This window comes from Propithecus coquereli, unplaced genomic scaffold, assembly GCF_000956105.1.
Source record: "Propithecus coquereli isolate 6110/MARCELLA unplaced genomic scaffold, Pcoq_1.0 Scaffold574, whole genome shotgun sequence".
Classification (NCBI taxonomy): domain Eukaryota; kingdom Metazoa; phylum Chordata; class Mammalia; order Primates; family Indriidae; genus Propithecus; species Propithecus coquereli.
Window position 1 is genome coordinate 1,423,007 of NW_012151663.1, and position 13,572 is coordinate 1,436,578.

Below are 13,572 nucleotides of genomic sequence, written 5' to 3' on the forward strand. Positions count from 1 at the left end.
GTAAGGCTTACTGACATTCGGTACCCAGGTGGTTTATCCCAGAACATTTCTGAAAACAGTCACAGATGAGTGTGCACAAAAAGGTTCACGGCAACACGGTGTGTGGAGCTGAAGTCAACGGCACAGGTTGGTTTCCCCAGAAACAGACTCAGAGACGGAGATTCGCATTCGAGTGTCCCCTCCCCCAGGGCAAGGCCTCGGCTGAGGCGGCCCCCTTCTGCCAGGCGCTCCCGAGGAGGGACAGTACTCCAGACAGCTGGGCAGCGAGTGCCTGGGTGCCGAAGGAGGACCGGCGGCACGTCATAGCATCCACTAGCAAAGCCTAGGAATCTAAGAGAGAGGGTAAGATGCAGGGGTGAGCACAGCGCAATACTGTCGCGCACTCTTCCAGGGTGCTCTCTGGTGGGACTTCGTCATTCCAAGTGTGTGGGAGGACTGCCTTCCGAACCGCAGTCCTGCTCCTGAGTCCAGGTCCCAGAGACATTCTCAGAATGTATGAAGATATCATTCATAGCATTGTTTGTGGTAGTGGGAAGCTGAAGACAACTCTGTATTCTTATGGGGAAATAGGTAAGTCAGACGTCGCAGGGGCCTGTGGGGGTATACAGCGCCGCAGCTGGAAGAGATGATCTGTGTGACATCACGCATAGGTCTTAAAAACATTGAGTGCAGAGCTTACAAAATGAAATTAGATCTATAAAGTGGTACATGTATGGTTCCCAAGGATATATACAGATTCAAGGACATGTATCAAGCACATTTAAATCAAATTTCAATAGATGCCCTTGGAGGGAAGGAGTCAGTGAGTGGATATCAGGGCAGAATGGGGAAAAACTGAAATCAAATGGGCCTAGATTCATGAAAGTAATAAACTAAAGAGTATGAGAAACTCACCTCTGTATCTGAGGTTCACGGGAGAAGAAAAGCTGTCTTAGTAAGCATGCTTTGTCGGAATAATTACGAGAGCACCTAACACTGGAGTTCAAGCAGTGGAGACTGTGAGACGCGGTTGGCTTCAGGTGTTTCACAGACAGCACCAGCAGAATGCCGAGGGGGTCAGGTGTGTGGGGGAAAGAAGAGGTCAAGGGTCACTCCTAGTTTCGACCTAAGCAACTGGAGAGAGAATGTGACTATTTTCAGAGAAAGAAAAAGACTGCAGGAGGAGGGGGTTTTATAGGCTGGGGCTGGAAATTAGGAGTTCTGTTTTGATCACGTTACATTTGAGATGTCTATTAGTACCATGAGGCCAGGGACTTTGATTACATCAATGCTAAATTCCCAGCTCCTGAAACAGAGCCTTGCACATAATAGCTGCTAAATAAACCTTTGTTGAATAAAAGAATGAATGAATGTACATAAACAAAGCAGCCGCATTTAGAGGTCTGGAGCTCAGAGTAGAGCTCAGGGCTGGAGATAAAGATCTAGAATTCTTCAGCATGTAGATGGTCACGGTTGAAAGCTGCTGGGTTGATCCAGCACCTCCAGGTAGGTGGCTGAGCCCAGACACAGGGAGGGAGAGGAGGAGGTGTGGCTCGCCCGGCCCCTACACCTTCCAGACCTCGGGCTGGACGATTCCCCTCTGACCCTAACCTCCTGTCTTTCCTCCTCTTCTGCTTCTTCTGCGTACCCTGACATTTGACATTTGGGCAACAAGAGGACTAGTCAGCTGATGTCAGCCCCCTTCTAGAAGCCTGAGATTCTGCATCCTCTGGGCCTGAGCTGGGCTGGGGCAGGTGTGTTTGGGACGGCAGACGCCCTGGTCTGGAAGCACAGGTTCCCTGTCCAAGCCTCTGGTTCGTCGGCTGCGCCTGGATAACAGCAGCTCCGTCCTTACCCAGGTTGTGTTTCTCCCTTACGTCGTCCGGTTCCGGCTTCTCTGCACCCCGCCCTCGGCAATCAGGGCCCTTTTCCCTCGTTTCGCTCGCGCTTCCCCAGGCTCCTTCCATCCCCGTCTCTCCGGGCTCAGGGCAGCCTCACCTGCAGGGGCTCCGGCTGTCCGACCACCGACCCGCCCCACTCCCCGTTCCCACCGAGCCGCCCCTCCCCTGCCGTCCCTCCAGCTCCCGTCTCGCCTGTTTCTTTCCTTCTCTTCTCCCTCCGTCTGGCTCGGACCTGTTTGAGACGGCTCTCGATGACCCGGGGTGAGCTTGGGTCTCTGGCTCTGAGGACACGAGGCTGCCACGTGACCCTGGCAGCAGCAGCCCTCTCGAGGACGTGTGGAAAAGCCCCACAGACTACGGACGACACGCCCTCCCTCCCCGTCCCATCCCGTCCCCACGCCGGTCTGACCTTCTGACCAGCTCCCTGCCTGCGCTGCGGCCGCCTTGCCCCACCGCGTCGCCCAGAGTCGCCCGGGGGAGAAGCAGTTCGACTGCACGTGGGGTCCTCTGTCCCTGTGACTCCGACTTCTGACTTGTCGTTGAGCCTGTTGTTTTCTGTCCTCGGCGTCTTACGGAGAGTCTCCGCTGGAAGTGACAGCCGCGGAACCTGGCTCACTGTTCTCGGACGATGACTGCTTATCTTAGTGGGTGCCTGCTGGAGTCTCCCAGAGTGATCCATGTGGATGTCACACTCTGTGTTCCGACCGTACCCCAAAGTAGCCTCCAAATTTGGTGAAACCCGGTTACTTTCATGCGTGTGAATTTAGCCATTGTGTGTGTATAGGTAAAGCAATGGAAACATAGGAAGAAACCTCATTTTGCTTTTACAAATACGTGTCATCTGGCAACACGGAGTTCAGTGTGGTCATTTGTTGTCTGTGTGTGGAAGACCCATGGCCCCTAGGGTGTCTTTTTGCAATTTAAGTCATCTACGTCACTGAAAATCTAATCTTCCTAAATAGTGACCATGGTCATGGCGCTGTTCTCTTGAATAACTGCCAACCGTTCCCACCTCTTAAACTGAGCAACAGTCCTCAGCCGGCGTCATCAGCGTCCGTGTGTGACCTCGCCTTGCCTTCCCTGTCCTGTCCCTGCCGGCCACATTACACCTGCTCCAGGGCGCATCATGCCCCCGGCCGGCCTCCCACTCTGGTGGCTAGGCCTTCGCTTGTGTGGCCTCCCCAGTCCCAATTCTCCTGTCGCATCCTCTCCTTCAAGGCTCATCTGGACAGAGCCTCATCTGACATCTGCCTGGCTGTTCTTTCTTCCTGCTTTCAGCCTCTTTACTTTGCTTATTTTTATTTTTATTTCCTTCTGGCTCTTACCTTTGTGCACTTTGTATCGTGGCTGTTAGGTAATTGGCTTAGCCCTCCGCTAGGGGACAAGCTCCTCGAAGAAAAGGACTGTGTGTTTCTCATCTTCACATTCTGCTCTGGTTCTGAGCTTCGTGCCTCGTGCGCGGGAGTTGGATAAAAGAGAGAGAGAACCGGTACCCGGATATTTCAGGGCCGTCACTGGGCCGAAAGAGAGCTGGATGAAGGAGATGGGGAAGATGCTAGAGGAAGCGTGCCCGCCGGAGTAAGATGCAGACCCTGCCTCTTTCACATCGAGTCTTCTGAGTGACTGAGACAGACATCGTGCCTGCATTTCCGCTCCTCCCGCCTTCCTGTCATTTCCCTCCCCACCGGGAAAATTGCTCCGTTAGACACAAGCCATTGCCTCGGATCTGGCTCCTAGGCATTCAGCATCAATTTTTTTCCTCCTCGGAACAAGTCTATTCACACCAAGCATATATTTGCTCCCTCGCTGTTTTGTTACAGACAATCAATTCATATGGACTGAGAAAAGGATGTCTTAAGGCAAACAGCAAGGCGGTTGGATACATTTGCTTCTTGTGAACAGGGTCATAACTTAATTAGCAAAGGAAGCTCTCCAGCTCGGGGTGGGAGGGGAGGCGTTTGCACGTTTTCATGGCCATGTGCTGGTGCTCAGTGCTGTGTGACCCAAACTGCGCGAGCACAGCCCCCCGGCATGGCTGCATGGGATGGAGGGAGGCGGTGGAAACGCCCGGATGTGCTTCTGGGTGGGGGTGTGGGGGTGCAGTGGGGGGAGTATCGGCTCATGAGCTTTGCAATATGTTCCGACTCTTCTTCAAAAGTGGGTTTGAGGGTTGCCAAACGACTCCAGTACAGAGTGGGCTTGCAAAGTCGCTCTCTCCTCTCACTCTGAGCAGATACCTTCCTTGGTGTTAAATAGAGGCCAGACCTAATTGTTTTGTGTTCTGGCTTCTCTCTTTTCCTCATAGATGTGATTATTCTATCAGCGGTGCTCTCAAAATCAACATTAGAAACTCTATTAAAATGGAGATAAGGTGACCCTTCTTCCTTTATAGTGGCAGTTTTCTTTTCTTTTTTTTTCTTTCTTTCTTTTTTTTTTGAGACAGGGTCTTGCTCTTTTAACCAGGCTGGAGTGCAGTGCTGTGATCATAGGTCGCTGTAACCTCAAACTCCTGGGCTCAGGTGATCCTCCTGCCTCAGCCTTCCGAGTAGCTGGGACTACAGGTGCACACCACCATGCCTGGATAATTTTTTAATATTTTTGTGGAGATGGGGTCTCGCTGTGTTGCCCAGTCTGGTCTTAAACTCCTGGACTCAAGCGATCCTCCCACCTCGGCCTCCCAAAGTGCTGTGATTATAGGCGTGAGCCACGGCGCCTGGCCTATAGTGGTCGTTTTCATTTAGGTGCTCATCAATTTTATTTATTTTACTTTCTCTCATATACAGGTCTGGTTCAGTGAGAAGATGTTTGAACCCTCATTCAGTTTTTATACTGGATATAAAATCCCCTCGTGCAAAACCCTGGACCAGTATTTTGAATACATCCAGTCACTGCCATCCCTGGATAACCCCGAAGTCTTTGGGCTGCACCCTAATGCTGATATCACGTAAGTCTTGATATTTTTTAATTTGAAGGGGTCATTTGTAACTCCTCCTGGCAATGACTGTGCATTTCATTTTCTCTCTTAATCTCTCTCCTTTCCCCTTTTTTTTTATTTCACTGTGAAAAATAGTGTCGCTTCCTGTCTCCCAATTACAACTTCGTCATATCTTGGCCTGCTCTGCTCACGAAATCCCGATGCTCCGGTGTTTGTGCCAGCGTTAGGCTCTAATCCATGCATTGATTATTTCTCCTCTGCTGTGTCATAAAGCCAGTTGGCGCTAGTGGTACCGATGCGCTCTGTTGACAGCAGCTTAGTCTCCCGGCTCCTGGTCTCTTTCTTCAACAGTCCAGCTGAAAGCGTGGTCTCGCCAATAGGACCGAAAGGGGCCAGGCGAGCCCAGACCGGGGCATGAGAACCGATTCCTGCCCAATGCTCTGTTTATGGCCCCCCTCCCTCCCTCGCTCCCCTGTGTCCCTCCGTCATGAACTGCCGTGGTGGGCACAGGGCGGTGAGCACGCAAGCACCCGGCACAGATGCACAGCTGCCGGAGAGAGTGGCAGGTCTCAGCGTGGCGTGGGGGCCCTGTTCCTGTCGTCAGGGTCACAGGCCATGAGTGAAGAGATAAGAAATGCTTCCCAGTCCCAAGCCCCTTCTCTGACCCACCCTTCGGATGAGGTCTCTTGAGAGATCCCTGCCTGAAAATCGGGCCACCCAGCTCCACAGGGAGGGCTCGGGAAGCCCGAGCTGAGATGCCCCTCTGCATGGGCATCGCCTTGAGGCGCATCGAGGAAAGCCCGCAAGTTTCTGTCCAGGAGGGTGGTTTCGGGAAACGGAAGAAACCAGGGCTCCTCTGGCAGATGCTGAGCTGCCGTGGCCGGGGCGCGTGGCGTGCCTCCCGGCCCTGGCCTGCTATTGTAATTTTCCTACCTCTCTGCCGCGGGGCTCGGACCTTTCCCGCCTTCTGGTTCTCAGGCCTTGTCAGGTGTCCCAGGAGTCCCAGTTTCCACCAACTGCATCATCTTTCCCCTCTGAACACCCGCCCCGCCCGCTGCAAGAGGCCCGGTCGGCCTCTTCATGCCCGCACCGAGCCAGCCTTCCCCGTCCTCTAGTCTCCACCATGCCCCTTTCATCTTCAAATGTGGACGTGGCGGAAGGACTCACGACTGCTGACGCTCTGTTTGGACCCCACGACGGGACCGCTTTGGTGGCGGCTCCAGCTGTTACGTGACGAGGCTGTTGTCAGCTAGCTGGGGACGAGGAAGAAGTGAAGAGAGAAAAAGGATTCCTCAAGGCTGGTTTGATAATCAACTTAAACATTATACGAAAGGGGGAGCACAGTGAAGTCGCTCTGCTGTAGCGAAGTCTTTAAAAATGTGAGTCAGACCACCCCGCCCCTCTGCTCAGAACCCTCCAAAGGCTCCTGTCTCACTCTGAGTCAAGGTCGAAAACCGACAGTGACCTACACACAGATGACCGGTAAGGCCCAGCGGTGCTGTCTGCCCTTCGCCCCCTGACCTGGGCTCCTTCTGCCGTCTTCCTCTCACGCCTGCTCCGCTCCGGCTCTCCCCAGCTCCTGCCACTCAGACTGCAGACAGCGGCCACCACAGGACACTTGCACTTCCCGGAGCATCCTTCCCCTCCATATCACTGTGGCTCACCCTTTTACCTCTTCTTTGCTTCAGTGATGCCTTCCCTGGCTTCCCTACTTAGAAGTTGTAATCCACTTCCCAGACCCCATCCCGCAGGCCTGCTTTTTTCTGTAGTTTGCATTCTCCATTTTAATTATTTACTTCTTGTTGCCTATCAGCCACCACCAAAACATAAGTTCCATTACGTCTGAAACTTCTCTTTGTTTTCACTGTTGTGTCCCCAGAGCCACAGCAGTGCCTGGTGCTCAGGAGCTATTTGTTGACTGAACCAGTGACACTAAATCCTTCTGGGTTGTGAAGAATCCGATCAATGAGCATAGTCTATAGAAAGGTCTCAGGAGTTCATGTGAGTGGGCAGAGAAACAGCCCCTAAGTCTCAATGGCACGTGTACATCGGTCATTGAAGCTGTTCACGTAGGAGGGCTCTGAAGTCTCCTAAGGAGTCCTGGGAGCTGGTTCCTAGATAATCTGGTCCTGGCAGGGTCTCGGGAACCCTACACGAGAGAACGTAAAACAAACTGGAAACCACTCCCCCCGCTGGCGTGCCTGCGCCTCGATCGCCGTAGGCTGTTTAAGTCACCAGCACTCAAGAAAGAGGAACCAGAGCTGGAAAAAGTACAACTAAAATGTAAACGGAGTTGGACACGGCGAGAAAGACGAACTATTTTTCCCCTTGGCTTGTCACTTCGAACTAGTACAGACCCTCAGAAAAGTTGCAAGTATAGTGAGCATCCATATGCCCTCCACCTAGATCCAGCAGTTGCTGACATTTTGTTCCATTGGCTTTTTCTCCTTCTATATTTATATCTCTGCGTGTTTATATATCTACAGCTATATCCACACGTTACTGTAACCACATCTATTTCTAAGTGTGTGTGCGTGCTCATCTGCCCTCTCGGTGGACAGAGCTAGGAAGTGTGTATTTTTTAAAACAGCGCGAGCTAATACACGCAACTCCGATTCCAGTCGTGCGCCTCAGGGTTCTTGCCTGCCTCCCCCCGTTCCATGCTGCTATCTCCTTTCTCCCACGGTGGAAACTCCAGTTCCCAGCAACTTCAGTGTATTTATTCATTTGCTTGGGTTAATGTGCCAATACCACTGCTACAACAAACCTCCCAAGCAGAGTTCAAGATTTCTTTGCAGTTATTTTTGGTGTTAGAATATATTCCACGGAGGGTGTGCAGAGTATGTATTCAAGTCACTTGCATTGTTTTTTTTTCTGCGTGGTTATCAGTTGATATATGGTTACATTCATTTGTTTCTGTTTGTATTACATTTTAGTTTTTTTCTCCATCTTTGTTATTATTTTGAATATGTAAAACACGGACATGGTTCAGAAGTCACAACTAGGTAATAAGTTGTTCTTGGAGAAGTCTCATACGCTTCTAACCCAGTTCCCCCTTCCTTTATGGGTAACCAAGCACAGTCCTGGTTTCTCTCCCCTGTGTTTCTTTTTGCGTGTATGTACATATATACGTACTTGTAGTACCCTTTCTTGCCAAACAAAGTTGCCATACTATATGCATTGGTTTGCCTCCTGCTTTTTTCACGTAACAATGTATCCTGTAAATCACTGCCATCTGACTGATTCATAGAAATCTTCCTCAATATTTTTTACAGCTGCGTGCTGCTCCATTGTTTGTACCTATGGATGGGCATTTGGGTTGTTGCCAATATTTTGCTATCTCAAGTAATTCCTTAAGTAATAACCTTATGCTTATTATCTTTCATATTATTAGAGATGTATTTGCAGGGCAAATTGCTGTGGGTGGAATTGCTAGATCAAGGTTTAGCGAATATTGCCAAATTCCCTCAAATAGGATTGTACTATTTTGCACTCTTACTTTCAATACATGGGGTTGCCTGTTTCTTCAGAATCTCACCAATAGAATGTTGGTGAAGCAATTGAATTTTCACCCATATGACAGTGAGAAATGGTATCTCTGCATAGTTTTAATTTACTCTCTCTTATTTTGAATAAAATCGAGCAAATTTTCATGTACCTAAGGACTATTTATGTATAGTTTGCCCATTTTTCCAATACAGTTTTTATTCTTTTTCTTTGATTTTAAGACTTACTTACATATTAGAGATATATATTAGAAAGCTCTTTGTTTGTGATATGCATTGCAAATATTTTTATCTCAGTTTGTCATTCAGTTTAACTTTGCTTATGATTTTCTTCCTGTTGGCCAGGTAGAAGTGTTGTTGTTGTTTGTTTTATTTTACTTTCATTTTTATGTAGTCAAATTTATAAACTCTTTTTGTTGTCATGTTGTTACATCTGAATTTTTAGTATTGGGATATAATTCATTTATTGTATAATTCACCCATTTAAAGTATACAATTTAATGGTTTTAATGTTAGGCAACCCTCATCACAATATAATCTTTTCTTTTTTTTATTGATACATAATAGCTGTACCTATTTTGGGGGTCCATGTGATATTTCGATATAAGCATGCAATGTGTGATCAAATTTGGCTATGTGGCATATCCATTACCTTAAACATTTATCATTTCTTTGTGCTGGGAATGAGAAAGTCTTTTCCCACGTCAGGTTATAAAGGAATAATCTATAATTTCTTCCAGTACTTTTATGGTTTCGTTTTTTACATTTAGTTCCTTCATCCATTTGGAATTAATTGTGGCATAGTACGCATAAAAGTCTGTCATTTTCCGAGTACCCGTCCGGTCATCCCATCGTCAGTGATTTGAGATGCTTCCTTTAGCACAGCTAGAATTTCCATATGTACGTGGGTCCATTTCTTGGCTTTCTGTTCTATAACAATCTGTGTTAAATTTAGAGATCTATAGTGTGTTTTACTGTCTGGTTGGGCTAATCTTCCCTATTGCTCTGTTTTTTGTTTTTTTCTTTCTGGGCTTGTCCTAGTTATCATTGCATGTTTATTTTTTTATTTATCATAAATGGGTATTGAATTTTATTGAATGTCTTTCAGCATCTATGGATATAATCATGTGATTTCCCCTAAATATCTAAAACTCTGGTAAATTATATTAATGGATTTCCTAACTCAATTTATCCACATAAAATCTGAAATTAATACCACTTGGTCTTGATGTACTAGTCTTCTCTTAATGTGATTATGGGCCCTATTAATAATTCATTGGGGATTTTTGCATTAGTATTCATAAATGAGATTGGTCTAGAGTGGGTTTTTTTGTGGTATCTTTATCAGGTTTAATTATTAAGCAATGCTATATTTGCTTTATAGAATTTAGAAGTTTTCTCAAGCTCTGGGACAATCGATATTGGATACTTGAAGATTTGGTAGAATTCTCCTATGAAACCATCTGTACCCAGTGCTTTTCAGTGGTGCTAGTTCTTTGGTATCTTGTTCTTCTGGCACCATTGCAGTCAATTTTTTATAAATTGTGTTCTCCTAGGAAATTATCTGTTTCATCTAGGCTTTCATATTTATTTTCAAAAAGTGGTGCAAAGTAGTCTTTAACCTGCTTAAATGTGCTGAGCTCAGTACAGTGTGGGAAAGAATGAAGTTGCTTTTTCCTTATGCTATACTGAGTCCAACTCATTCAGTAAACTTGTTGCAGAAGTGTGGACATGAGACTAGCTCTGTAGACCGGGGTCTAAAATCTGGTGACAGCTCGAAGTCACTCTAGTCTCTTTGCACACGGAATGTGGATAGCTCTCTTGATACAATCTAGCAGGGCAGCTCTGCTCAGCCGCTTCGCTGTGGTGTGCCAGCACATCCCGGAGAAACTGCTGGGAAACGGGTAGGAAGAGCTTAGCACCGACACAGCTAAATGCTACACCAGAGCCAGGGCTCCGCTTACAAGGGTTCTCCTGCTGTCCAGCTCAGCAGGCCGTCGGGCATCGTGGCCAGAGCACACTGTGGCAAAGTAGCAAAAGATGTTGCACAGTGCAAAAGGCTGCAAAGCAGAACTTTAATAGGTCATTCTTCAGTGTATTGTGCAGGTAGCGGTTTGATCTAGTATGTTCCATGCTTACGAAAGCCTTCCCTTCACGTGCCTCTCCACCTACTGCCCTGCTCCATTCACATTCCAGATTCCGTAAGAGACGTCATTCCCACCCTCTCTCCTGAGTGGAGCTCATCCCTTCCAAAGGCCTTGAAAACATCGGCATGCCCAGGACACGATGTCTAGACCCGTGCCGCATAGTCGTTTGTACCATTTCTGTGTGTTTTCCACTTGGATGTCTTTCAGGCAGCGCGGCGTAAAAATCCCCAACTGCACCCTTGCTTCCTCTGCTTCTTCTCCACGGCGGTGGCTCCCCCAGCACGTGGAATAAAACACCCGCTCGCTGCCGTCACCGACACCTTTCTCACCCCATCTCCTCGGCCTTCCCTGGAGTACCGTGCTGACTAATGGGCCAGCCTGGGGACTCCGTGCGTAAATCGGGTGTGCGAGGATGCAGGCCTGGATCAGGGTGACGATGGCGGGCTTGAGGCTGCAGGACAAGTCCCAAAGTGGAACTGACAGGATTTAGCGATGCAGAGCGATGGCTGAGAACCTTCTCCTGTAATTTTTATCCACTCGCTGCTGCTGACAGGTGGGTGGAGAGGGCGCGGCGGCCTGCTGTGCTTTGTCAAGTGTCCCTTCACAGCCTCGTCCAGAGGCCCGCAGGCCACCGCTGGCACGCGTGCTGCAGGCTGCGTAAGCCAGCTGCTCCCAAAATAGGCGGTCAGGATCCTGCAAGCGTTAGCACGCCAAGTGAGGTCAGGCAGAAAGCCCTGGACCTCTGCCTCAAACAAAGGGTTAACTTCACTGGAGGCAACTGGCAGGCCTGTAAGAGCTGTGGCCTCCTCCTCTGGTCTCTCTTCATTTTCAGCTGCCCGTGCCATCTGCCCTGGGGTCTTCCCACCCACGCCTGGTCCCCTCTCCCTGGCACCTCTTGGCCCATTTCTGGTTGCTGCTCAGGCAGTAGGCTCTGTTCAGCACCTCTGTGTTTGGTAATTTTCTTGGTCTCTGAGTGAGCTTTGTCCGAGGTTTGATTCTTGTTTCCTCTGGGCTCTGAAACATCTGGTGAGTGGAATCCTGCCCCGACTCGTGCCGGCAAGTGAGCTCGCCTTCCTGGAGGGCTTCCCCCAGCTGTGCCCCCACCAGCCACCAGGAGGCAGTAAGCAATAGCAGGTGGAGCTTCCCGCCAAAACCCAGCCCTGGTCTCTTCCCAACTCCACCCTTCCCAGTCCAGCAAGAAGTAAGTCTCCAGGTTCTGTGTGAAATGAGAGTCGTTGTCAAAGATGCCCCAGCCGTTTCTGGTCTGGGAACTGGGATGGTGGAGGAGTCGGGAACAGGAGTGCATTTGAGGGGAAGTCTCAGTCCTGTTGGGGTCGTACTAAGTTGGGAAAGACAGCAGGGTATGTCTAAATGGGGTGAGAAATGTGGACTAGAGCCCAGGTGACAGATTTGAGTGCATGCGTGCAGAGATAACTGTTGAAACCACAGAGGGAGAGGACTCTGTAAGATACCCTGGCTAAGCTGGCGTGAGTGCCCCCAATCAGAGGAATCAACTTATCTGACTACCCAAGCAGCTTAACAGCACTCTTGCTTCTAGGTAGCTCACGGCAATAATCGGGCGATCCTGGAGGAAACATCAGAATCTCACTCTAAAGTTAACATCCATAAATTCAAGGAGGAGGGAGATGTGGGGAAGGGGACAGGTCTGTCTCCTGGATCCTTGCTTAAGAATGCAGAATCTCTGAAGTAGAGATGGAAATCAAGCTGGATAGATGCTTTAAAATAAGTAAAATCTCTCCCAAGAGCTTAGATGTTTTGGTGACAGGAACCATGAAAATGCATAGTTTATTCATATTTTATTACGCAGATTTATAAGGTACCAAAGACTCTGCAAATTCAACTATCTCAATGTCAGAAATAGTTATTTATTTTCACTTTTTCTCATTAGCAGTTATGCATATTTTTCTACCTTCTGAAATTGATCAAATGCCTTATTACAACTTTTCTGTTCATTTCTGTGCAGGACAAATTTAAATGTATTCCTTTTAATATTAGCTGACACTTTGGAGATTTAGATTTTTCTTTAAATTTATGCTCATTGATATTTCCAGTGCAACGATGTATATAAATCTAGGCTTATTTGGATATGACAGTGCACTAACATCCCATTAGACAGTTAATTGTATATTTTACAGACAGTTCTGTTTTTCAGTTGTTTTGCATTTTTATTATCTGTGACCCTGACTCCCCAGAATAGCCAAGCTACAAAGGCAGCGTGAACTTCTTGTCATATTTACTCCAAAGGAACTTTCTTCAGGAAGTAACCTGGGATCAGAGTTCATGGAATATTACAGTTCTGCATCTCAGAGCGTATCGAGATATTTGCAAGTCTCCATTATAGCTTCTGCCTTTCGTATCTTCGCAAACATCAGATCACATTGTGAAAAAAGAAATGCAAGTGGCGCAGCCCTGGACGACCAGGAAATGTCGTTCTGTGCGCAGTAAACCGTGAGGGGGGCAGCGATCTGGAGGGCTCGTCCAGCTCGTATTCAAACTGGATCCACATTCGGAGCTTCTTCCCAACTTCTGTGTTTTGAGGACTGTTTTCAGACCACCTCATAAAAAAATAAAATAAAACCACCCACCGTGAAAGTGATTTCTTAGACGGGCTCTGTCTAGCAGCGGCAGCATCTCTGTCAGCCTCTCCCCAAGGCGCCGGTGAACTTGGCCAGAGCCGCAGGGAGCAGGGTGGCCGTGCCCGCAGTGGCGTGCACAGTTGGCACCCGCCGGTGGCGCAGAGCGCATTTCGAAGGAGGAGTCAAGCTGGGGGTGAGCCAGGAGAGCTCCCGAGAGTCCCAGACGCGGGGTCTTTGCCTTCGTCCCCTTTCTTACTTGGAGCTAGAGCCGGTAGGAAGCATGCACTCCGGTCTTCTTAGCATGAACGGAAGTTTACTGTGGTTTTCTTCTCTTCGACCTTTAAAGGTCTGTGTTGATAAAATAATATAATAATAAAAATAGTTCGCCTTCACTCTCAAATTATATCTTTCTGATTCTCCTGTGTTTCGAGGACTATACCTATCTATATAGGTAGGATGCAATCCCAGTGTTTAAAAGTCATTTAAGAAGTATAACAAAAATACAGA

The 13,572-nt window shown here is 48.3% G+C and overlaps 1 protein-coding gene across 1 annotated transcript in view; it reads left to right on the plus strand.

The window, feature by feature from the left end:
• The window catches only part of DNAH8 (dynein, axonemal, heavy chain 8), a 375,229-nt gene that overhangs the window by 336,276 nt on the left and 25,381 nt on the right, over positions 1–13,572 (plus strand). Inside the window, 1 exon segment of the mRNA XM_012658131.1 lies at positions 4,664–4,824. Within this exon segment, the coding sequence (XP_012513585.1) occupies positions 4,664–4,824 (161 nt within the window).